The sequence below is a fragment of the Penicilliopsis zonata genome (assembly GCF_001890105.1).
Source record: "Penicilliopsis zonata CBS 506.65 unplaced genomic scaffold ASPZOscaffold_11, whole genome shotgun sequence".
Classification (NCBI taxonomy): Eukaryota; Fungi; Ascomycota; class Eurotiomycetes; order Eurotiales; family Aspergillaceae; genus Penicilliopsis; species Penicilliopsis zonata.
In genome coordinates, this window is record NW_019208920.1 from 121,479 (window position 1) to 145,391 (window position 23,913).

General features: G+C 52.4%; 9 protein-coding genes across 9 annotated transcripts; 4 read left to right on the plus strand and 5 right to left on the minus strand.

The window, feature by feature from the left end:
• Nucleotides 1-7: 7 nt before the first annotated feature.
• ASPZODRAFT_557669 (hypothetical protein) lies at nt 8-3,905 on the plus strand. Its single transcript, XM_022728561.1, has 2 exons — nt 8-3,797; nt 3,848-3,905. Exon 1 carries the CDS (start codon nt 481-483, stop codon nt 3,646-3,648), a length of 3,168 nt encoding a protein of 1,055 aa, XP_022579749.1. The 5' UTR covers nt 8-480; the 3' UTR covers nt 3,649-3,797; nt 3,848-3,905.
• A 53-nt stretch (nt 3,906-3,958) lies between these two features.
• ASPZODRAFT_152936 (hypothetical protein) lies at nt 3,959-6,964 on the plus strand (the record flags this gene model as incomplete). Its single annotated transcript, XM_022725909.1, has 8 exons — nt 3,959-4,027; nt 4,072-4,142; nt 4,199-4,222; nt 4,267-4,439; nt 4,487-4,884; nt 4,933-5,256; nt 5,312-5,697; nt 6,931-6,964. 8 exons carry the CDS (start codon nt 3,959-3,961, stop codon nt 6,962-6,964), a joined length of 1,479 nt encoding a protein of 492 aa, XP_022579750.1.
• A 1,142-nt stretch (nt 6,965-8,106) lies between these two features.
• ASPZODRAFT_160156 (hypothetical protein) lies at nt 8,107-10,022 on the minus strand (the record flags this gene model as incomplete). Its single annotated transcript, XM_022726454.1, has 4 exons — nt 8,107-8,598; nt 8,666-9,324; nt 9,398-9,877; nt 9,944-10,022. 4 exons carry the CDS (start codon nt 10,020-10,022, stop codon nt 8,125-8,127), a joined length of 1,692 nt encoding a protein of 563 aa, XP_022579751.1. The 3' UTR covers nt 8,107-8,124.
• A 205-nt stretch (nt 10,023-10,227) lies between these two features.
• Nucleotides 10,228-11,136, minus strand: ASPZODRAFT_133872 (hypothetical protein). Its single transcript, XM_022723382.1, has 2 exons — nt 10,715-11,136; nt 10,228-10,662 (listed from the first exon to the last, which is right to left on the minus strand). Exons 1-2 carry the CDS (start codon nt 11,121-11,123, stop codon nt 10,361-10,363), a joined length of 711 nt encoding a protein of 236 aa, XP_022579752.1. The 5' UTR covers nt 11,124-11,136; the 3' UTR covers nt 10,228-10,360.
• Nucleotides 11,137-11,715: 579 nt separating this feature from the next.
• On the minus strand, nt 11,716-13,459 carry ASPZODRAFT_70024 (hypothetical protein; the record flags this gene model as incomplete). The annotated part of the gene is made up of 4 exons (XM_022729636.1): nt 11,716-11,886; nt 11,936-12,980; nt 13,036-13,136; nt 13,199-13,459. 4 exons carry the CDS (start codon nt 13,457-13,459, stop codon nt 11,716-11,718), a joined length of 1,578 nt encoding a protein of 525 aa, XP_022579753.1.
• Nucleotides 13,460-14,958: 1,499 nt separating this feature from the next.
• On the minus strand, nt 14,959-16,082 carry ASPZODRAFT_133876 (hypothetical protein). Its single transcript, XM_022723383.1, has one exon. The coding sequence runs from the start codon at nt 16,016-16,018 to the stop codon at nt 15,053-15,055; it is 966 nt and encodes a 321-aa protein (XP_022579754.1). The 5' UTR covers nt 16,019-16,082; the 3' UTR covers nt 14,959-15,052.
• A 655-nt stretch (nt 16,083-16,737) lies between these two features.
• On the minus strand, nt 16,738-19,371 carry ASPZODRAFT_69398 (hypothetical protein; the record flags this gene model as incomplete). Its single annotated transcript, XM_022729574.1, has 1 exon — nt 16,738-19,371. One exon carries the CDS (start codon nt 19,369-19,371, stop codon nt 16,738-16,740), a length of 2,634 nt encoding a protein of 877 aa, XP_022579755.1.
• A 505-nt stretch (nt 19,372-19,876) lies between these two features.
• Nucleotides 19,877-21,488, plus strand: ASPZODRAFT_99124 (hypothetical protein). Its single transcript, XM_022730602.1, has 2 exons — nt 19,877-21,139; nt 21,185-21,488. Exons 1-2 carry the CDS (start codon nt 19,908-19,910, stop codon nt 21,372-21,374), a joined length of 1,422 nt encoding a protein of 473 aa, XP_022579756.1. The 5' UTR covers nt 19,877-19,907; the 3' UTR covers nt 21,375-21,488.
• Nucleotides 21,489-22,217: 729 nt separating this feature from the next.
• On the plus strand, nt 22,218-23,904 carry ASPZODRAFT_133878 (hypothetical protein). The gene is made up of 2 exons (XM_022723384.1): nt 22,218-23,496; nt 23,546-23,904. The coding sequence occupies exons 1-2, from the start codon at nt 22,422-22,424 to the stop codon at nt 23,761-23,763; spliced, it is 1,293 nt and encodes a 430-aa protein (XP_022579757.1). The 5' UTR covers nt 22,218-22,421; the 3' UTR covers nt 23,764-23,904.
• The last annotated feature ends 9 nt before the right edge of the window (nt 23,905-23,913 follow it).

Sequence of the window (23,913 nt, forward strand, 5' to 3'; positions counted from 1 at the left end):
TGCAATGCTCTTCAACCTGTTTCCTCACGACGGCCAGCCGTCTCTCTCTGGCTGTTTTATTCCTTCTGGATGCTTCAGAGTCATCCATTGCAGGGTCTCTGCCTTTTCTGCCTTTGAAAGACGACTGTTGCGATCCAGGGGGAAAACAGAAAGAAACCAGCTTGAAGAGTCGAAAGAACGAGAGTCGAAAGACAGCGTCATGTGATGCAAGTCATCTGACTGCACGTGGCTCCCTTTCTGGAAGGACGCTTCAATTGATCCAAACTTCCCCAGGCAACAGCGTCACTTTTCTCGACATTCTTCTTCAACCATCAGTCCTCAGCCTCAGATATTCTTTTTTGATTGATCGTTTCTACCCAAACAATAACCGACCAGGGTGAAGCGCCAGATGACGTGTCCGCAGCGCAAGGCTGAGCGCCCGTATCGTATAAAGATGTCTCGCGAACCGCCCGTATCGCTTCGGGTCGACAAACACTCATAATGTCGTCTCTCGGTCAGATTGCTGGAAATTTTATGAGCAATACGCTCGAGCAGACACTTGCTTTGGCCAACGTCAACTTTGACTTTACCCTGATCAAGATCGACGCGCCGAAGGAGTTCACCGATGTGGGCTTGCAACTCTCCTCGCAACGTCGACACGAGGCTGAAATGGGCTCGGCACATGTCCTCGCACGTAAGCTAGGCGCACTATTTAGGGACGTTATACCGGCGACCCCTGAACTGATCAAAGCTTATGGAAAGCGTGCATCCGAGATCTCGAAAACCTGCCCCCGCGAGTCTGCCGCCCAAGGCATTTTCGCCAACGCCGCAGGTGCCGATGCGACCTCGATGTGGGCGGCAGCAACATCCGGTCGCCATGCAATTGCTTGCCATCTGCTGGCTTGCTTGCTAGCACGCATGTGGGATGGTCCCGAGGCGACTTCACACTGGGTGGAGCTGGTCTCACGTCGCAAGCGGGAGATTGCGACCGAGACATCTGAGATAGGGGATCCAGCACTCGCTCTTGTTGCTCGAGAAAGCTTCCAGCGCAGAGACCTGGCGGACTGGGATGCTAGCGCCCGGGCCTGGCTGCGTGTGGCAGATAACGCGAAGCGAGTACAACAAACGCAGCTACGCCTCATCCTGGACAACCTGAGTCTCCCTGTCAACTCCAAGGTGGAAACATACGAGAGCATCATGCATGCGTGGCGCTCCGCCCTGGAGCAGATGGAGCGTTTGCTTGCGGGAGTTCCCCAGGAGGCTCGCGATGGGGCAATCATTCTCGGTCTTGACTCGTGGCATCTCTACCCCGACATGATCGTCCTTGGACCTAAGACCAAGACCGTTCATCAGAAAGATCTACTCTTCGATGATCGCGGAATTTTGACACTGGGCATCACGCGAGAAGACCCCGAACATCGCGGCGTCTATTGGTCGTTGCCTTTGCATCATTTGCGATACTACGGCCTGCCAGTAGCACGTACACGGTCCATCAATAGTGCTGAACGCACGCGCATTACAGTCGACCAACTGGTCTTTGCAGCTATAGCTGCTTATCTTCATGCGTGGGACGACAGCAGTCTGTCCAGGGAGGAGCTTGTCCATTTCTTTGCCAATATGGCTGGCCAGCTCCACATACAGATGGATGAATCATTGCTGTACAACAAGCAGCAGTCCTGGTTGGCGCTGCTAGCTAAGGGCTGCAAGCCATACCTTAACGCCATCACCGGTGAAGACAAGAGCTTGATGCAGAAGCTGTGGAACCTCGGCCGCAATCACTGTTCTATACTTAGAGACACTGAACCTTTCATGAATCTGTTTTCCCTGTCGACATTTATCAGGGCAGCTATCGATATAGAAGACATTATACTGGTGTTGCGAGATATGGTTGGGTCACTCAATTCTGATCTGGAGGAAGAATACATTATTCGTTATCCGAAAACGTCTCAAACCAAAAGCAAGGTAGCATACGAATATGCGACTGCGGTCCCGCAGTATCGAAACAAACGAACCTATGACGGAGACGCGAAAGATGAGCACTGTCGATGGATAGTACACCACATCACCACCTCTATTGCACAAGATGACTCTGATTCTGATTCGGAGATTGACTTCGATAACACGGGACTTTGGGGCTGTCCAAGCCCTCTCAATGGACTGTGTGCAGGTCATAATGAGACCATCGACGAGTGCATAGAAGATTCGTTGTTTTCCGCAGAGAAGGAATCCAAAGAACGTGAAAAGAAGAAGAATCTATTACAAGCAGCAAAGAAGGAATTGGATGAGCGTAAACGGCAGATTCAATTGATGGGGGAGACTGTCTACCCACTGGAAGACCTTGTCGTGAAAGACGGGCTGGTCTTCATCGAGGTGGCCACGACTCGGATGAAAAGAGCCCCGACCTGTGCAAAGTACATGGCAGTCCTGGGTCATCCAGATCAGTGTCAGCTCTTTCGTTTGGTGAAAAAAGATTTCTTTGACTCTGCCTTCAACAGCGAGAATGTTGGCAGGAATTGTGAGGTGCAAGACAACGATCTGTCGACTCCTTCCAAGGACGGAGTCCACGGCGAGCCCCCATCATTTGACTCTTTATTCCATCTCACGACCAAGATGAAGAGAGATCTTTTCACTGCCAACAGGGTCTCTCTCAAGCGATGCGCTCAGATTCTTTGCCATGAGCTCTTACCGGATCTGTCTGACCAGAGCGAATACAGGAACCTCCAGGCGCTGTCGACGATCGCGGACATCTACAGCGGGCTCAATGGCGCCACACTTGATGTGCAAGTTCTCAAATGTGACTTGAGTCAAACCCGATGGTTGAACTCTGTCCTAAGCTGGCTCAGGAGAGCCAATAACTGGGCGAAACCTCTTTCCCGCAAGGGACCCCTGCCAATGAACCATGCGTTGAGCTTTGCTTGTATTGTGATGATGGAGACTGGCCGATATGATTTGGATCCCGCACAACTGAAGAGTGTGATGGCTTTGTCGGCTGCTGACTCGGTGTACGTGGTGGATTGCCTACTGTCCGATCCGGCTGCGCAAGACAATGGCTTTCGAATCCGGCGACTCACTGGCAATATTGGCCGCCCAGGATTAGCATTTCTCGTCCCTCCTGTGGAACCGATGACCAAGAAGTACGATGCACTTGACGAGTGGCAGCACCTTGATAATGCGCAGTTCGATGGGCGCCTCGAGGATAACTTTGCGGCAACCTCACTTCAGCTTCGTTTCACCGAGGCCACCTTTCCGATCGATGTCGGCTTCTCCGGTGGTCGAGACGTTGAAGCGTACTTCCTGGAAATGCTGGTCTCCGTCTATGACTCGGGCCAGTGGGTCGCCGATCTCGACGTCGTGAAGGCCTTTAGTAGCCTGAGGTTGTACCCACTCCTGCCCTGTAGCCACTCCAGCACTCCCGGGGTGGTCGGCAAGCCGCAGAACCCCTGCACCTCCATCGACACATACGCTGAACTGTTGTGCAGTGAGGAGAGCACTTCGATTGTACGTGCACGAGGGAACTGGCAGGCTCGGTTGGCCGCCACTGTCTTGTGCATCATGCGCGGGTATCATGTGCTTGTTCTACCAGAGGCCATCTGCTGGAATTGTATGGAGAAAACTGCCCAGAGTATCCATCGAAAGCTTTCCTTTCAGCAGGTAGTATTCGTCGGCTAGTTGGAGACTTGAGCTTTTGCCCTTTCGCAGCTCTTCCCTCAGATGCTGCCAAAATGGAGTCGACAATGGTTGATAGTGGTCTCCTCCCATTAGTTTCAATCTGAAGTATCCCTTTACCCTCTCAATGATCGTCAAAGTTAGAAGAAAAGGTAAATCCCTAGCCAAGACACAATGGGGGGCCTGACTGACCAGATTTAAGTATGATTGTTTTCCATGTATAACACTTCGTTGTGTAACCCCCCTTGCTTGGGGTCATATTTGTCCATCCCACAACTTCTTCGCCTTTTCAGTCTATGCATATCTGTTGAAAATGAAGGCAGACACCATTCATCTTGTCGACGATGAGTTGGTGCGTCCGGAAAAGGGGCCAGTGTTGAAGGTATTTCTCTCCGTTTGCTTATCATTCCAGTTCTCACTTTCCAGAGACGATTCGGCTTCTTCTCCATCCTCGGCTTCAGTTGCACTGTTCTGGCTACTTGGGAGGGTATTTTATCGTATGTTTCTATTTGAACTATCATTTACGTACTTAATGCTAATAAGACGGCCGCAGAACATTCACCCTTCCGTTGAACAAGTATGTCTTCCCTCCTCTTTCTCTGCTCCCCTCTGACTGCTTAGTGGCGGCCACGCTGGAGCCGTGTACGGCTTCCTCCTCGCCTGGGCGGGCACTTTGAGCACGATGGCGACATTATCCGAGCTGGTCTCGATGTATCCAACCTCTGGCGGACAGTACCATTGGGTCTCTATCCTGGCGCCGCGATGGTGTCATAAATTCTTGAGTTTCATGACAGGTATGGCCTTCCATTGTGTTGGGTGCTCAGTTTTACTAATGTTAAAGGCACCCTGGTCATCCTGGGATGGCTCGGAGGCTTCGCATCAGGGGCATACCTCGCTGGCTCGCAGATCCTTGGCTTCGTCACAATCACCCATCCAGACTTTCATCCACAGCCGTACCAGATTATGCTGATCTACTGGGCGTACGTCGCGCTCGCAACGGGTGTCAACATTGGCGGCCGCAGACTATTACCACGATTCGAAAGCCTGGTTCTGATTCTGCATATTCTCGGCTTCTTCATCGTTTTGATCCCTCTCGCTGTACTGGGAGACAAAGTCGATGCCAACCAGGTGTTTACCAGCTTTCATAATGGCGGGGGATGGCCAAGTATGGGCTTGTCTTTTCTAGTTGGGCTGTTGGGCAATACCTTTTCCTTCACGGGCTGTGACGCCGCTATCCATGTATTTCACCCATCGGTTAGCATCTACCAATATGTACTAACCTGATAGATGACGGAAGAGATAAAGCATGCAACGACCGTGGTTCCTTACTCACTGATGACGAGTGTCGTTCTCAATGGCCTTCTTGGCTTTGGGATCCTTCTTGTCTCGCTCTTTCACGTACAAGACGTGAATACAGTCCTCAACTCTGCAACCGGGTATCCCTACCTGCAGATCTTTCTAGACGCCACAGGAAGCGTCTGGGCCAGCCTCGCCATGGCGTGTGTGATTCCAATCTCCGGCGTGGCCACCTCGTCGGGGAACCTGGCGTCAGCGTCGCGGATGTTGTGGTCCTTTGCAAGAGATGGGGGTGTACCTGCATACATCACCAGAGTGAGCTTCCCTTTTTTCTTCTTATAGTATTCATTAATCCGAATTAATCATTCAGCTCGATTCACGGTCCATTCCACTCATTTCCATTCTTGCGATATCCGTATCGGCCATCCTGCTCTCCTTCATCGGTCTGGGCTCGGCTGCGGTGCTCAACGCCATCGTCTCGTTGACGGTCAGCGCCCTGTTTGCCTCGTACCTGCTGGCCACGTCTCTGTTTCTAGTCCGTCGACTACATGGCAATCTTGAGTACGGGCCCTTCTTCCTTCCTGGCGTCTGGGGAATCTTGAACAACACAGTCTCTGTGATTTACCTCACGGTCAGCCTGTTCTTCAGTCTCTGGCCAGGGACTGTCCATCCCGACGCGCAGTCGATGAACTGGACTATTGTGCCGACAGGGGGAACTATTCTGCTTAGTGTTGCGTATTATCTCTATGCGGGACGGTCATTCAAGCCTTATATCATTACTGCTAATCAAGAGTGAATCACTGGATGTCTAGATGAATGAATGGATCCGCCGCCTCGACGGCATATGTGATCCTGTACACGATGAACTCGTTGACCCTCCTGTTTGTATCGTAAACGACGGAACAATCCTTTGCATTCGTGGTGACCTTGACCTTGAGCCCCGGCAGCGTGTCAAGACCGGTGACGATATGTCCCTTGCGCAGATTAAGCCCGCTGAAGAGAAAAGTGAAAACCGCGCCAGAAGAAGCGTTGGGATACGAGATCTTGAGGCTGTTCCGTGCGGCAATGGCTGTGATGGCCGCCTCGGTGGGATACAGACTGAGACAGCCCAACTGGCTGTCGCCCATAGCCCACTGGATGACCGCCGGGTTGAACTGGCTTGGGTTCTTGGCCGGTCCGCCGACCTCCTTCTCTGCGATTGTCTGCGCCCCGATGGTAATCTGCTCGCCTATCCAGGCGGTGATCTCGCGCGGCGAGGAATCATAGGGAGGTGAGAACGCATGGGCAGTGACACTATGTTCACCTTGGAAGACGGTCAACGACTGCCGCACCTCGTCCGGGAGATGCTTGAGCATCTCCGGCATGGCGAGGGCGAACAGGCCGTAAAACGCAAAATCTCCCTGGTGGTACATGCCACCCGACTGCTTGGGCACGGGGGCCAAGTCACGACGACCGACGACCCCCCAGATGACAGCGCCGACAAGAGAGACATATTCGGTCATGTTGAAGCCGTACCCTCGATCCCAGGGGCCCGCCAGATTCTGCAGGTTGGCGTTGTAGAACTGTCCGAGCTGGCGCCAGGTCTCACGCAGCATCTCCGGTCCGTACAGTCGCGGGTTGGTGTTGGCCGGGGCATACTGATTCCACAGGGCCAACGCCCACATGCTCACGCCCGTGTATGTTGGGGAGTTGAACTCTGAGAGGGTGCGATGCTGGCTCCACAGGGCGTACACCTCGTCCGCGAAGTCGTCGCCGGCCTGTTTCAGCCGGGGGTTGTCGAGGCGATGGCCCACCCAGGCGTGGAGGATGGTTCGCATCAACCACGGGTTGGAGTAGCAGGGGTAGAGGTTATCGCCGTCCACTCCGCCGACACGAGAGAGATCTGCCTGGGCGGCGAGGAGGAGGGAGGCCTCTATTTTCGCGATTGTCGTGGCGGGTAAGAGGGAGGAGTAGTCGTTCAATGCGATGATCAGGGCACATCCCACAAAGGCAGAGACATTCGGGTCCCACTGTATACATATGAGTTATGTTGGGAGTTCATATTCAAGAGAACAATGTTGATCAGTCTTACAGTAGTATATGGCGTTGTGTCAGGATACTCCGGTCTCCCCGGCTCAGGCTGCGCAGGGGAAGACTGATAATCGCCGTACCATTGACAAGCAGCCTTCTCGTACTGGCTCTCCGTGAGATGATCAAAGATCCGCAGTGCGCGGGCGACGTCTCCGGCCTCGTTGCGAGCCAGCAGCTGCGTGGCGTACCATGCCGAATGGCGGGTGTCGTGGCGGCCTGGTTCTTTGGAGGCGGCGATCAGGTATCCGGCAGATTCATCCCAGAAGGAGTCGTTGAATTCGATTCCTGCTTTGAAGAGGGACATTCCATTCATAGTGTTGTCTTTTGTATCTGGTGTGTTTTTTCTTATTGTATCATCATTCTCTTGTTGTTGTTATTGTTACCCCACTACCCCGCACTTGCAGACTTGGCCATGGGAGATTATATATGGAGTAGATACTGATAGGACAGATAGTAAGATAGGAATACTGATAGTAATTATTCATTCATCAGAGTGTCCTCCTCTGCCATCCTCCATAAAAAACAGTCCTCAACCCCCCTGATAAGTCCTGCGACTTGCTAAAGTCGAGGTCCGCAGTCTCTCCCCCAGATTGTTCTCTTTATACAGTTTCCCCTCGACCAGCACTTTGATATGTCCAATCCGCTCGTACAGGATCTTCCCATACCATGCATGGTACTGTCCCATATCCAGCAGCGCCTCGATCTGCCTGGTGAGATACTCTGCCATCCACGAGGGCGATGTGGGGGTGGGAGGGTTGTGACACAGGGCATATTCGATGATCAGATCACGGATTTCTGGGGGAAGAGACTGCATTGGTAGATTATGAGAACAGAGTAAGAATGAGGGAATGGAAATAGCGACACTACTAGGCGGGCATGTTATGACAATCACTATTAATCAGGTAAGCATATGAAATAACGCATGGTTTAGGGTTAGGTTAGAATAGATTCTGTGTGCAACCCTAGGGTTGGGTTATAGTGTGTAACCCTAGGGTTACATCCAATACTAACCCTAGGGTTATGGTTACATACAATGATGTTGCTTACATGAAGCATTAGATCACTATACTGTTATAGACATTATGATAACACATAGGGGTAGGGTTGGGTTAGTTAGAACCCCTTGCCCTGCGTCAAAAGCCAGTCCCAGCGGTCCATCCACCACTGGATCTGCTCCTCCCGGAAGGTGTCCTCCTCAACATGCAGGTTGAGGGTATCGTCCAGGGTGGCATTGTAGACAAAGTTCTTCTGGGACTCGGTATACTCTGGCCAGTGCGGCACCCAGTCGAGTCCATGGTGGTTGGGATCTTTGGTGGAGGCGAAACTGATCCATGTCGCCTGCAACGCATAGCTGACCCGGTGCATCGAGGTCACATTCTGGACAGGCAGGTAGGGCGTGTACGGCACATAGGGGATACGGAACTCGAAGCACAGATCGCTGCCGTGCTCTGCAAACCCGAGACCCAGTCCGGATGACTCGTTGTGGATGGGGAACCGCCAGGGATCGGTGTCGAAGCGGTAGCTGTACACGGCTTGTCCGGAGCCTTGGTGCCATCTTTGGGCGGTTTTTCTCCTCCCAGAGATTGCCTATCAGAGTTATAAAAATCAATATATCGTGACAGTTATAAGAAGAGAAGGTGATGATGAATCTTACACTCCAATCTCCCCCAATGGCATAACCCACACGGCTGAAGTTTCCAGCAGAAAAGCCAGCAGCTCTGGCCGCACCCACCCAGTCGATATCTAGAGGTTGCGAATACGGCGGCAGGGAGGCCAGGCCAGCGTAGAGATCGACCAGCTGGTCGGCTGCGCTGCTGTTGAGGCCCATCTTGGACTGCACCAGGGTCGACAGCTCTGCCGAGTTGTTGGCATCGGTCGAGAAGGTGGTCATGCCCTCGTCCGAGTTGGCGCCCACGATGAGCGCCACAGGGGCCATCTGGTGCCTGTTGAACTGGACCGAGGGCGACAGCTTGAGGAAATCGCCGTCGATGACGGGGCGGAAATCGCCGCCAGAGTTGGCGGCGTACAGACTCGCATTGTACGTCTCAAGCGGCAGGTCGCGCAGGCACTCGATGATCTCCATCGAGGCGTTGCAGCCCGTATACTCGATCACGCTGTCAAAATAGGCCTGCTGCTGCGTCATGGTGCCCATAAAGGGCGAATACGCCGTGATGCTGGAGATGATCCCGGCGTGGAACAGGCCGGAATTATCGCCGTTGTATGCCTGCGACAGCAATTCCACGCTGAGACCTCCAGAAGACTCTCCCCAGATGGTCACCCGGGAGGGATCTCCGCCGAAGCCTTCAATGTTTTCTAAAAAGTCAGTATAACCCTAGATATATAAAACCCTAACCCTAACCCTAACCCTAACCCTAGGGTTACGTACCGTGAATCCATTCCAGCGCCTTCCACATATCACGTAACCCCAGATTGGCAATCCCCTCACCAACCATCTGCTCGCTGTTTAGGTATCCATACCCTGACAGCCGCGAGTTCACCGACACCACAATCACCGGCAGATCGATTTCCACCGAGGTCTGCACCATGTAGCTGCCGTTCATCATCGGGTCCCGGATCGCCCCCTGGTAGAACCCCCCGCCATAGATCCAGAACATGACGGGCAGCTTGTCGCCCTGCTTCGTGCCAGAGGGCCGGATGATGTCCATGTTCAGACAGTCCTCGCCGATCGTCCAGCCGTAGTCATTCTGGTCGCCCCAGCCGGGACAGGTGAGGCCGTATTCTGTCGCGGCCTTGGTTCCGGTCCATGTCGTGTTCAAACTGTCGGCTGTCTGCAGACGGCGGGCGTGTGCGTAGGGGATTCCCAGGAAGGTTTCTCCGGACAGTTGGGGGGTGGAAAAGCCGCTGTCTATATTAGATAATCAGTATATATAACAGCATATAATCAGTATATATAACTAATAGTATATCTTACATGTTCCGTTCAGGGTGTGCCCTAGGATGGAAGAGGTGGGGAGGGCAACAGCCCCAGTGATGAGTGCAAACAGAAGCATCGCTGCAGAAGAACTGGACAAAAACAAAAGAAAAAGACGGTAGAATGAGTTAAATAGTGGACTGAGTTCGGGGATATATCGGGAATCCTCATCGTATGTTGTCAAATAGGGCTAGACTGTGCGGGGTAAATAGTTCTCAGCCAATAGGCTTGCTAGTATGCTTAATAGCATAATAGATTATATGAAGTGTAATGGATATAGAGGTGTAGGTACACTGCATAGCATTAAGTAGCCTAGAATAAGCTGGGTTTGGTTTAGGGTTTAGGGTTTAGGGTTTACTAAAAAGAGTAAACCCTAAACCCTAAACCCTACCCTACCCAACCCTAACTAATGTATATTCAATACTGATTGCCATCTAGAGTACTAAGTAGAAACCCCACCCCCTCCAATAAATCCCTCTGCCAGGCCTTGGACACGTCCAGATCCGGACAGGTGGTCCAGAACCCATGCGGCAGACCCGGATAGACAAACAGCTTCGTGTCTACCCCCTCCTCCTGCAAGATCTGGTCCAGCAGGAGGGCCTCGTCACGGCGGGGATCCCAGCCACACACGTAAAAGGCTGCTTTCTGCGCCAGGCCTGCGTGCGAGGGGTAGAGTAATGGGGAGAGGCGTTTATCGTCAAAGGGGGCTCCATAGATTTCTACGTTCGTTTCCTGTTAGCATTGATCATAAAAAGTAGAAAGAAGACCTACTAGCGAAATAATCGATGGATTTCCTCGTCAAGCCCGGCGCATCGGTGACCTCGTCCACGCTACGGATGCGATCCTTGTATTGCTCCGGGCGTACGTCGGGATGACAGAAGCTGGAGGCCAGGAAGAGCAAGCCCGTCAGGGGCGGAGACAGGCCTTCCTGTGCGGCGAGATGGGCGATGCCAAACGTAAAGTTGCCCCCTGCTGATGTTCCTCCCAGCACGAACCCTTTGGACAGATCTGCTCCCATCTCCTCAGCATGCAGGTAGATCAGCAGCGGGAGCTTCTCGGCTGCCGCTGGGGATGCGGCGTAGGAGCGGATGCGGATCGGGTGGCTGTCGCGGGCGGGGATGTCGAACTCGCGGATGGTGAGGCCTGGTTCGGGGGTGATGGGGAGTCGATCGCGGGTCATTGGCACGCGGCGGGTGGGGGGGAGGTTCTTGGGGAACTGAATTATTAGTAATGTATTATAATGATTATATTATAACAGAGAAGCTGCTATCTGATTACACCATTTTCCTAATCAGGACTAGATCTTAGTCATTTAGAATATATCTGATAGTAAATTGATTAACTATATACTTAGTTATACTTATCTATTGACTAACCTTTACTATTAGATTATAAGCATAACTATGGCATAGAGCCAAATAACTACTGGATAAGAATCCATGAGTTTAGTATGATTCATAGTCTATAATGGTATAGTATAGGTACACTAAGAAACAGTTACGCTCGGGCAGTCGCATGGCAAGGTGCATGAGGTCAAACTGGGCATATCGCGTAGGGTGTTGGTGATGTGTAGAATGGGTATTGACTGTTGAAAGTAGACGGTGAGGGTATATGGGATGATCGCGTGGGGATTCGTCGTGGCGAGTCTCGTAGCACGTCAGGCAGTTGAATGGTTGAATTGATGAATGGTTGAATGGTTGGTTGTTAGGGTAGGGTTTAGGGTTATCGTTGAATGGATCGAGAGCTGTAGAGTCAGAAAGACCAGATGGCAGCTAAGCCAGGCTATCCTCTTTGCCGTCCTTTTCTGGGATGACGCCCGAATCGGATGTTGTATCGGAAATGGCTTCAGTGACGGGCCCCGAGTACGAGTGGCGGCCATGGATGTACCAGTAGATGGCGGCAAAGACAAACACCGCCACCAGGAAGACACAGGCATAGTTCATCTAACACTTAGCACAGAAATAGACAGATAGATAAGAGGGAGAGACTCACGCTGCTGGCGGTGACTGGCATCTCAGTCGGGAGGATGAAGATGATGCTGACGAACAGGGTCCAGAGACAGGCCCAGGTGTTGACAAAGGAACTGAAGACGCCCATATGCCAGGGCCCGGGCTCGAAGCGGCCGAAGAGCAGCTTGCAGAGGATGGGGATGCAGTAGCTCCAGTCGAGGGCGATGGCGCAGACGTTGAAGACGCCCGAGATGGCGGCGTAGGAGCCCAGTCCGATCAGGTTGATGGCGATGCAGAAGAAGACGGAGATCCAGACGGCGTACAGGGGGGTGCCGGTGCGGGAGTCGATCTTGGTCCACAGCTTGGGGAAGGGCAGCATGCGGTCGCGCGAAAAGGCAAAGACGGTCCTGCCCAGGGCCTGCATGGCGGTGAAGGTGACGAACTTGATGATGATGAGGCCGGCGACGGTGAAGAAGATGCCGCCGCCCTTGCCGAGGTTGTTGTAGAAGATCTGCGCGACGGGCTGTTCGATGGGCGAGGCCAGGATGGCGGCCGGGTCGCCCATGCAGAAGACCAGGACGATGTTATACAGAAAGCCGGCCAGGTAGGTGAACAGCATGGCGGTCGAGATGGCCCAGGGGGCCTTGCGCTCGGGCTCGCTGATCTCCTCGGTGATGTGCGCCGTGGCGTCGTAGTCGGTCATGGTCCAGCTGACGGACAGGAAGCCAAACAGCCAGGAGAAGCCGATGGGCTGCCAGCCGCTGACGCTCTCCGTGTGGCCAAACACGTAGCTGGCCGAGTGTTTGTCCTTGGTGAGGGCCAGCAGGGCGATGCAGCACGACACCAGCACGCACACATGGAAGATCACGTACGTCTTGGTCATCTTCTCCATCCAGTACGTCGACAGCGAGTTCACCACCCCCGTCGACACCGTCAGCAGCGCCATCACCCAGATCGTGCGGTCCGTCGTGATCTCGTAGTCAAAGTCGCGGCTCATCGACACCGCCGCCAGCAGCATCGCCGCGGCGCCGTATTCCGACGAGGCGATGCCTGCCACCTGGCCGAGCAGGTTCAACCAGCCGGTGATCCTATCAACAGGTTAACAGTGCATTTATTGAAAGAGTCTTGTGTTCAAAAGAATACCAGCTGATGGACGGAACCCAGCGAGGCGGCGCCAGACGCGAAATGGTAAAGTAGAGACCGCCAGAGGTGGGATACGCAGACACCAGTTCAGCAACGGAGCACTAGATTAGAATTGACAATTAACAAGTAGAAAAAAATAGAAGAATCAATGAGATCAACGTACGGCAATGCACATGCACCCCAGCCCCGAGATGAGCCAACACCAGACCACGGCAGACGCCCCCCCCGCCATGAGCGGGTACGACAGGGTGGTCATGACGGTGGAGAAGAGGCCGCTGATACTGACGGCAAACGAAAAGGTCGCCAGGAAGCCAAACTCGCGCTTGAACACCGGGTTGTACCCGAACTTGTGCGCCAGTTCCGAGTCGTCGTGGCGCATGGTTGACACGCTGGCTCGGCGGGCGGGCACTGTGTCCTCGGACATGTGGCGGGGATCACCGCGATGGCGGACTTCGTTGATCTCCATGACCCTAACTAAACTCAGAAACGGAACGGACAGAACTGGAGGTGAAGAAAGAAAGGAGAAGTGAGAGGAGAAGAGAGGTTATTTAATAGAAAATTCTCAAACTCTCCCTCCTTTCGAACTCGGTTAGCCGATGGAAAACTTGGAGGGCCAATGGGGAGAGAGCAGGACACTGATTGGACACGTTCTGGGAGGGTGGATATCACATCCCTCTGATTGGCCGGGTCTCCACCCAGCCATGGTCAATGGTCTGACCGGGTGGGGGGGACTAAGCCTATCACCGTCTAGCGGGGCGTCTTGTCGCGTGCTCGACCATGCATGATGATGTCAATTGATAAGCGACGGATGGCAGGAGCAGCAGGAGCAGAGGAAGGATTGCTGGGAATTATTAGGAAGCACCTGGGACAGTTCAGGGTCGTTGATGATCGATTGGGTTTGTGGTCTGTACTTGTCTTCATTGGTTGAGCAGTTCCGATTCATACCTCTCTCCATCTTCTCCAGATTACTCCAGACTCCATCCGTTACTTCTCCATCGGGGCATTCCGGACGGATCCACAGGGGATTCCGTCTACGGAGTACAGAGTAGACATACGGAGTAGACATACGGAGTAGACATACGGAGTAGACATACGGAGTAGACATACGGAGTAGACATACGGAGTAGACATACGGAGGAGTAGACATAGACTACTCTACTACTACAAGTGCTGATCTGACGGAAAGTATCTCCCTGAAGAGCAATTTTTTCCTATCTCTTAATAGTATACCAGGGTTAGACTTGGTACTATCTAAAGAGTATCTAGTAGTTACTCATTTCCTATGCCCCACCTACCCATAAGCAGATGGAGTATTATTCCCCTGCAGGATATCTATACATATGTCTCCTGGGAATCCCTGCTCGGCGACTGCGTGTAGCTTATCAGGATTGTGTGAACGACACACCTTATCAGTCTGGAGCTTTACAAAAGTACGCTCAAAGTCTAGATAAACAGGGATACTCTAGTTACAGCATACTACCGGATTATTTGCAGAGCAAAGCCTACAATTCTTATAGACCTGATTTAAATACTGATGCTAACTAGCTATAGTATATAATTAGTCCCTTGAAGATAGAATGTCTCATGATTAAACTATCTAATTATATATATTGATTCCTCCAATTCCTTATCCTCTGTGAGTGGAGTTGCGAGCTGAGGGCTGTATGCGTTGCTCTGCAATGACATACGACAACCATATGACTCTTGATGTCACTAAGATATAATTCTATCTAGTGAAAATATCAATGATAGTAGTGTGAATGCTAAGTATAGAGTAGTTATAATAGTGATATCTACTTTAGATATAAAATCTATATCTTATAATATAGAATATTACACCCCACTACTAGTCAAGAACTATATCTATATATTTATACTAATATACTACCTATAGGTATCTACTTAATTCTATTTATATTCTAGCTGCAGAGCACTCTCAGTAGAGTATAATACTTTGACTGTTTGTCTTCTAAACAATGAATAAATCATTATATACAAGATATAGATCCAGCTGTTCTTAAATACCTTCAGAACCTATGCTATCCATGGCCCAGCGTATCTCTTGAACGATGCTCTGTGGCTGGACCAGCTGGACGTTGTGGCTGCAAGATAGACGAACTGATCTGTTGCGACGAGAAAGCTTCAGGAGTTCTCTTTGCCAGTGCTCATTCATCTCGCGCCATCTCCCAAGGCATCTTCGAAACAGAGCTCTTTCATCTTCTGTGCCGTTGCCTGCGGCCACTCCAAAGTCGTACATTTTCTGGAAATCCCCAGGCGTATCTGCAGTGATGACACTGACTGGGTAATCCCCGAGAGGCTGTCTCTCCAGTTGCTTCTTGGAACCTAATGCTCGTCCATCGTTTGACGCTGCTTGCATCTCAGCAGCCTCGGTGGCCTGATGTCGGGGATCAGCCTGTTCATCTTTGACGGCTTTCCAGTCCTCCTCGGATAGAACATGGGACGTGGCAAGACCGGTGGTTTCAACAAAGTCCTGTCCCCCGAGGACTGGATAGAAAACGTCCCAACTCCACGCCCCATTGTCAAACAAAAACTCGGTATTGCAATCCACAAAGACCATGCCAGCGATATCGGTTGGTCTGAGTTGGAGAAACTCGCGAGAAGTGTAGCCTCCCCACGAGTGAGCGACAACGATGAACGGCGGTTCGATGCCGGCGTTCGTCAGGAGAAGGTCGAGCTCTGCTGCAACTGAGGCGGCGGAGATGCTTGCCGGCGTCTGCTCTGGGCCTTCACTCCTCCCCATCCCTGAACGATCGTAGTTCAGCCATCGGGCAAAGGGACGCACGAGCTCTCGCACGGCAACCCACTCGTCGATCGTGCTGCCGAGGCCCTGCATGAGAAGCACAATAGGCTGTCCAGGCTGGCGATCGGGCCCTGAAGCAGATAGATAGAGCTTGTGGGCGCCAATGGAGACAAGCCCGCTCTTGTCGCCTTTATCCCAGTCAATTCCAGAAGGTTTTTGCATTGTGAACATGTATATAAGAGCAGTAGTTGATGTAAGTGAAGTGAACAATTATATAAGTTGAGTAGTTGATGAAAGTGAAGATGTGCAAAGTAATAGCTTGCTTAGCACCTGCTTAGTAATCAGGTGCTTGTAGCCTATTCTAGATTATTTCTAAGAGTTAAGTGTAAACTATATTGATCATATCAAGCTGATTCTCTTGTGAGGTAAGATAGCATCAAATTCTTTCTACCTGTTCATAGACTATACTTGGTTAATCTACTCTGTAGGTTTTATTTGAATAGAGAACTTGTTTATGGTACACCTTGATATAGGTGAATGTCTAATAATAATTTTATATAGATTGTGTCAGATACTAAAAAGTCTAGAACAATAGAATTATACTATTACTACCTATGTGAATAGATATCAAGAGTATAGCACATCTCCTCGAGTCAGGTAGGGTTAGGGTTAGGGTTTAGGGTTAGGTTTAGGGTTAGGGTTTAAGGATAAATACTGTATAGCCGTGGCTCTTGAAGCCAGATTGAATTCTAAACAGTAAGACCAACTTTTAGGAGATATCTATTGATAGAGGATTATGATAAACATCTCACTAACCTGTCAAGCTGTGTCTTTAGTATGTACTATCAATCTATTCCTTATACTGCTTCTCTATGTAACTATGTCTATAAGCAGTGAATTAGATATAATAAAACCATCAAACTATCTATCTTCTATCCATGTCAAGTCGTAAAAATCTGCTCGGTAAAAGGAAACAAGGTCGGCCTGCGCCTGACGGGCTCGGAGCTGGCATGCTCCCACAGGCGCAAAGTGCTCCTCTTGCCGAGCATCTCGATCGGGGGCGTGAGCAAGGGCAGACAGGCAAAGAGAGCGGCATAACAGATGCAGCAGACCAACAGGACACACAGCCAGTAGGGCAGGCCGTACCCCCATAAGCCGACCATGGCCCAGGAGCCGACGGACCAGAAGATGAAGCCGTGGATGAGATAGATGGTGAAGATGTGCGGGAACAGCCGCTGCAGGACTTTGGCCGAGAGGATCTTCTGCACCGCCGGGCTGAGCTCGACAATCGCCTGCATCGCGACGGTGGACACCAGCGCATTCAGCCGCGGGATATAGTAATCGGGATACGTGCTTGTGCCGGCCTGCGACATGCTCAGCCCCGTGGGCACATCCGGATGCCAGCTGTTCTCGAGCGTGGCGAACTGGTGGCCTGTCCACTGGGAGGCGAGATCACACCCAAACCCGGCGAGGGCGAGCAGGATCAAGGCGTTGAGAATGGGATAGTAGGCGAGTTTGTTGGCATACAACCACTTCTTATACTTGAAGGTCATGTCCAGATCGGCCAGCAAGAGCCCGGAATAGTAATAACTGCCCCAGGAGAGCGCGTACCAGTGGTTGGCAATGCAGAAGGCATACATGGCGAACCGCTTCCAGGGCGTCTTGCACTCGCGGATCATGATCAGGGCCAGCAAGGTCTGCCAGGCTCCCTGCAGCTGGACGGGGATTGTCCACAGCACACCCGTGCAGTAGTTGTATGTGATGCGCGGGGCGGCATTAGGGATCAGATACGCCAGCTGGAGCACCTCGTCGATGAAGATGCCCGGGTTCGCCACCACGGTCGTGTACGGCCAGCCGGACCAGGTGATGCTGGGCAGATCCTGCAGCCAGGTGATGGCGCCCGAGTCCATGAGGAAGTATTCCAGCAGGAAGATCGAGGCGACGGGCACGAGCAGGCGAAAGGGGCGGATCACCACCTTTTGCGCCATGTTGGCCAGATTGCCGGTTCGCAAGTAATTCGAGACCAGGAAGCGCGTCGAGATCATCAAAAAGGGGCCGATCCAGAGAGGATCCAGGAAGAAGGTGGCGATCGTCATGCGCGCCCAGTACTCGCTGCGGTAGTGTGTGCTGGTGGTCTCGATGGCGCCGGGGTAGAAGGTGAGGCAGAAGTGGTTCTGCGTGACGAGCAGGGCGCTGAGCGAGATGAAGCCGGCGAGATAGTCGATCCGTTGCTGAGGTTGAAGCGCTTTTACCGTCTTTGTCTCTGCCATCTCTTTTACCGTCTTTGTCTCTGCCATCTCTTTTACCGTCTCTGTTGTCTTTTTCTCGGTCATCTCTCTTTCTGTCGTCGGTTCAGTCTTTTCTGCAATCCCCGCAATGGTGATGTCGGGAACAGGAGGAATGTCGGATCCCTTGCGGATGAAGCTGGCTTGTCGCGACATGGCGGGCGACTGATACTGCGGCGCCGGCGTGTTCACTCTGGACGAGTATTCCGGCAGACTCTGGATGGAACTGCTGGAGCTGATCTCATTCGAAGCCGGATCCTCAGTCTTGACAGTCTCCGGCGCGGAGAAGCGGCGGATCACCGTCTTGACCGTGAGCAGGACAAACAGCGCCAGGAAGATGATGACGATGATCATGGGGATCCAGCGCATCTTCCACGGGGCATGGTCTTGTTTCCACTTGTCCAGCGAGGCAGCGGTATACGACGAACTGCCTCGCAGCTGCAGATCGTCCATGGCACAGGCATCGGCCAGGGAACATCCGGCGAGAGCGTCTGTCGTGGCGGTGGAGGAGTTGAAGAACAGCCTCGTCCAGCTCAGACTGGCCTGGGAGCGATGCGTCGGCGGGCCCTGCGTGGTGTATTCGTTGCCCAGGGAGAAATGCTCGAACCGCAGCGCCGACGGGGTGGACGGGATCGTCCCGTTCTTGCGCTTCGTATAGCTCATCTGCAGGACATTGCCGACGTAATAGTCGAGTCGGTCGCGCGTCCAGTCGACGCGATACTCGGTCTCCGTCCAGGGATCGATCCCATCGGGAATGAGGGCCGAGTAGTTCACGCCCAGCCAGGTGTTGGCAAACACGCCGCGCATCAGCATCGGGATCCACGCCTGCGAGCTGTTGTCCGTGTTGAGGATGTCGAGCTCCCACGACTCCGTCTCGTTGTGATGCAGCCGCATGGCCAGCGCCGAGCCCAGATGCCACCAGGGGGGACCCGTCATGCTGGCGCGGAACGAGCCAAAGAAGAGATCCTGCCGTGCCGTGCGGATCGATGCTCCGCGGACGAGATGGTTCGAGTCCGAGGGGTCGCAGTACAGCGAGAGCGAGCTGTTCTCGACCACGGCGTTGGACTCGACCGCGCCCTGCCGGTACAGATCGTTCCATGCGTGCTCGTGGCGGTGGGCAAAGCTCTGCACCAGCAGGTCGTCGGGCACCGAGTCCGTCTCGTTGAAGTAGACGATGGTCGAGTCGGTGAACAGCAGGTCGGCCGTGGCATCGTAGAAGCCGCACGAGCACGAGCTGACGTTGCTCGCGGCGGAGAGCGTCGCCAGCAGGATCAGGAGAAGCAACTTCATCTCGACTGACTGTACACTTGTACCGTCAAGATCTATATACTGCGAGATACGTAAGATCTATATACTGCGAGATAGATTCTACGTAAGATCTATATACGAGATAGATTCTACGTAAGATCTACACGACGCGTACTCCTGCCGATCAATCCTCCCATCCATCCAGCTTTCCCTGCTCACTCACTGCTCCTGCTCACTGCGGCGCATATTCCTAATCTAAACTAATCTAAAACGCCCCCGATTAGAGTTCCGGGATGCCGAGCCGTGTGGCTGCAGTAGTGCGTTTTAACCTGCATTAGCGTGTTCGGGTCAATAGTGTGTGTGGGGCGTCCGTATTGTCACAGTCTGTATTTCTAGTATGAGTATTATCTCTAGTATGTGGATTGTAACAGAGAGTCTGTCGACTGTCCATGAGAATGTCGATCATGTCTGGATGGGGATATTGCAGTGATGCTATAACTACGGAGTACTGCCAGACTATCACTCACTCCTACTTCTATACTCTCCTACTGCTTCATCGCTATACCATTGTTGTGTTGATGATGTTCGCCTGGGCCGTCCATTATACCTCCGGGGCCATCCAGGAATGGACTCCCTTCCTGCTGGTGGCCAGCTACTTTGTCTTCTCGACCTGCGTGTACATGCTGGCCGACACCTTCATCCTGGGCGTCTTCTGGTTCATCTACCTGGTCACCAACACGTACATTGCCGCGACCACTGTTCTCGAGGCGTTTCTGTCGCTGACGGCCGTCCATGACAGCCGCAAAGCGGTCGAGAAGCTGGCAGCAAAGGAATGGACGTTTCCCACTCCCGACGCAGACCTCCCCGTGTTTGATCTGATTATTGTTGCCTATCTGCCCAACGAGCAGGACATCATCCTCTCGCGCATCCACTATCTGCTGCATCAGATCGTGTATCCCGCAGACAAACTGCGCGTGAACGTCATCTACAACACGCCCGTGCCCATCGAGCCCGTCGAGCAGACCATGGCCGATCTGGCGGCGAAACACGACAACCTGCGCGTCATCAAGGTGCCCTGCTCGACCTCCAAGGCCGACAACATCAACTACTACTGCCGCCAGGTCGAGACCGAAGCCGACGTCACGGCCATCTTCGACTGCGATCATTACCCGCATCCGTATGGGCCCCGGTGGGCCATCGAGCGGCTGATGGACCGCAAGGTCGACATCGTCCAGGGGCGGTGCATCATCTTGAACGCAAACGAGAATCTGCTGACGGCGACCATCGCGCTGGAGTTCGACAAGATCTACGCCGTCTCGCATCCGGGGCGGGCGTCCATGTTCGGCTTCGGGCTCTTCTGCGGCTCGAATGGCTACTGGCGCACCTCGCTCTTGAAACGCCTCCAGATGGACGACTCGATGTTGACCGAGGATATCGATTCCGCCCTGCGGGCGTTTGGCGACGGCGCAAACGCCGTGCACGAGCTCAACGCCATCTCGTACGAGCTGGCGCCCGTCTCCGTCTCGGCCTTTTGGAAACAGCGCCTTCGCTGGGCCCAGGGTTGGCTGCAGGCCAGTATCCGTCATGTCCGCCTCGTCTGGGAGAGAGCGCCGCCCAAACCGCGCAGTCTCAAGCAGCGGTTCGGCATCCTCTCCTTGCTCGTCATTCGCGAATGGAGCTACTACCTGCTGACCCAGTATCTCTGTCTTGTGCTGAGTATCATCTTCAAGAGTTTTCCGGTGACGGGAGAGGAATGGTTGCGGATTCTCTTCTTTCAGTATCCCGTTGCCTGGTGGTTGTTCTTCTTCAGGTACGTACACTCCCTATCTATCTATCTATCTATCTAACATCTAAGTGTCATCTCTCTCCTGGCAACACTGTACATCACCGTCGCTGTGCGCTCGGAATTCGTGCAGTGGTGGATGATGGGAGTGTTTGTGTGCTCGTATCCCCTGCAGCTGGTTCTGATGGCGGTCATTGGGCTGTTTGGACATGCCAGAGAAGTGGCCAAGTATGTGAAATGGAATCCGACGCCGAGGAATTAACCTACTCTTCTATCTATACCTATCTATACCTATCTATCTATACCCTACCTAGTAACTACTATAACCCTACCTACTACTCTCTAACTATACTCTAATACCATGTAACAACCCTACCACTCTTCTAACCTAACCTACTACTCACTAACTTAACCCTAACTTTGCTCTACTACACCTAACCTCTTCTATACTGTAACCCTAACCACTCTTCTAACCCTACCACTCTTCTAACCCTACCACTCTTCTAACCCTACCACTCTTCTAACCTACTACTATACTCTATAACCCTAACCTACTACTCACTAACTTAACCCTACCTACTTTACTATACTACTTCTATACTGTAACCCTACTACTGCTCAAACTCATCTATACACCACTATACCACATTGCCCTACACTAATATTACCGCAGACTTGGTAATAGAGTTGGGCAGCGGGTCTCGGTAAATAAACAGGGATGGCATGACTAAAAATGAGGTAATAAAAAAAAGAAAAGAATAAAAGAAAAAAGAATAAAGTGAAAGTAAAAGATAAAAAGAAAAAAAGAAAAGAATAAGAAAAGAATAATAGAATAAACCAAAAGGGAAGTAGATCCGGTCGATCAGTCTCATTATTGATCCTGCAGATGTAGTAGTATGTAGTAGTATTAGTAGGAGATATCTATCTATACTCTATACTATACTCTATACTATACTCTACATACTCTACCTATACTCTATATCTATACTATACTCTATACTATACTCATACAATTCTCTCTCTCTATACTCTCTCTCTATCTCCACTCGTTCCTGATCGCCACCACGAGCCGAAGAAACTATTTCTTGTTTGGAATATGCCGATCTGTCGATCAATACAGCCGACAGTATCTTATCTGTATTGTATATGCCTATTCTTTTCTATTGCCTATCATATTCCTATCTATATGCCATTGTCGTTGCCATTCTTTGTCAATCATCTCTATTGTCTCTGTCTCTGTCTCGGTCTCGGTCTCTGTCTCTGTCTCTGTCTCTGTCTGCTCTTTTCTCTATTGATTGTCATGTCTATGATGGAAACAAAATATCTGCTCGGCTTCCGTGGCCTGCTCGCCATCCAAGCCTTCCTCTGGGTCTTCCTGCAAACGTTTGTCCCGGCCGCCGTCTACGCCGCCGACAACGAGAGCAGCGGAGACAAGCAGGCCGCCTCGCTCGTCCGCAAGACGCTCTCCGTGCTCTTCTGGAACGAATACTTCCTCTACGGCGCCCTCGTCTTCCTCTCCGGCCGCTCCCTGGCCATCCCCTTCCTGCAGCAACCGGGCCGCGAGCGCATCGCCCGCTCCCTCATCACTCGCGGCATCCAGCTGTGGTTCCCCGTCGCCGTCTCGCTGGCGATCGTCACCGTCGCCTTCAGCGTCACCTCCACCGAATACCTCGCCGTCTTCAAGGCTCGCTCCGCCAACCCGGTTCTCGAGGTGCCCTACCTCCTGCCCAACACCTTTGCCTACTTCAACGCCGTCTTCGATCTCTTCTGGCAGACGCACAAGCTCCAGACCCAGGCCGCCAACCGCGCCTTCCCCTCCGCCACCCTCTGGCTCCTCAACGCCGTCTACCTGCAGTCCTTCACCGTCTACATCGCCATGGTCATTGTCCCCTACACCCGCGCCCGCTGGCGCGTCCACGGCGCCATCCTCTTCGTCATCACCGCCTGGTGGTGTGATTCCTGGGCCTGGTATACCATCTCCGGTCTCTCCCTGTGCGACATGGTCATCAACATGGACTGGAAGGCACACGCCGCTCGAGGCATTCCAGTAGCCTATAACAACAACAACAACAACAACAACAACAACAAGACCAGCTTCCGGATCCCCGTTTACATCCCTTGCTCCCTCTTACTCGTCGCCGGTCTGCTCATGCAGTATCTCTGGGCCGCGTATCGCCCGGACCTGTTCGAGAGGGAATACAAATACCATACAAACATGTACTACACCTCCGGCCTCAACGACGAATATACCACCCACCACATCCCCGCCAGAGACGACGTCTACCTCGTTCTCTTGGGTGTCTTTGGCTTCATCGAGAGCTACACCGTCATCCAGCGCGTGCTCGAGAATGCCGTCTTGCTCTTCCTGGGAAAGAGATCCCTCAGTGAGTCCCATCGTTCGCCGTCTTGCATGATATCTTCTTCTAATTCCAGGCTACTTCCTCATCACCGCGCCCATGCTCTACATCGCCGGCATTCCTCTCTTCTCGCATCTTCACTTCTCCCAGCACGTCTCCTTTAGCGGTTCCTGCATCGCCACCCTCCTCGTCTCGCTGCTTCTGGTCGCTGTCGCCGGCGAGCTGTTCTATCGTCTGGTCGAGCGCCCGACCAAATTACTCGCTCATGCGTTTTATGACTTTATCACGGCATAACAGTAGAATAGGAGAATAGAATAGTAGAATAGAATATCATCTTCTTGATTATCTTATTATCCGACCCCTCTTTCTTTGTCAGCAGCTTCTCCCTTCTTATTCTCCCTTCTTATTCTCCCTTCACCTTATTCTACCCTCTCTCTATACCAG

Coding starts and splice junctions, on each gene's coding strand:
- ASPZODRAFT_557669 (XM_022728561.1), top strand. CDS start 481: ATGTCGTCTCTCGGTCAGATTGCTGGAAATTTTATGAGCAATACGCTC.
- ASPZODRAFT_133872 (XM_022723382.1), bottom strand. CDS start 11,123: ATGACCCGCGATCGACTCCCCATCACCCCCGAACCAGGCCTCACCATC. Junction 10,663..10,714: donor ATCCATCGATTATTTCGCTA/GTAGGTCTTCTT, acceptor AAACGAACGTAG/AAATCTATGGAGCCCCCTTT.
- ASPZODRAFT_133876 (XM_022723383.1), bottom strand. CDS start 16,018: ATGCAAAAACCTTCTGGAATTGACTGGGATAAAGGCGACAAGAGCGGG.
- ASPZODRAFT_99124 (XM_022730602.1), top strand. CDS start 19,908: ATGATGTTCGCCTGGGCCGTCCATTATACCTCCGGGGCCATCCAGGAA. Junction 21,140..21,184: donor TGGTGGTTGTTCTTCTTCAG/GTACGTACACTC, acceptor CTAACATCTAAG/TGTCATCTCTCTCCTGGCAA.
- ASPZODRAFT_133878 (XM_022723384.1), top strand. CDS start 22,422: ATGGAAACAAAATATCTGCTCGGCTTCCGTGGCCTGCTCGCCATCCAA. Junction 23,497..23,545: donor CCTGGGAAAGAGATCCCTCA/GTGAGTCCCATC, acceptor TTCTAATTCCAG/GCTACTTCCTCATCACCGCG.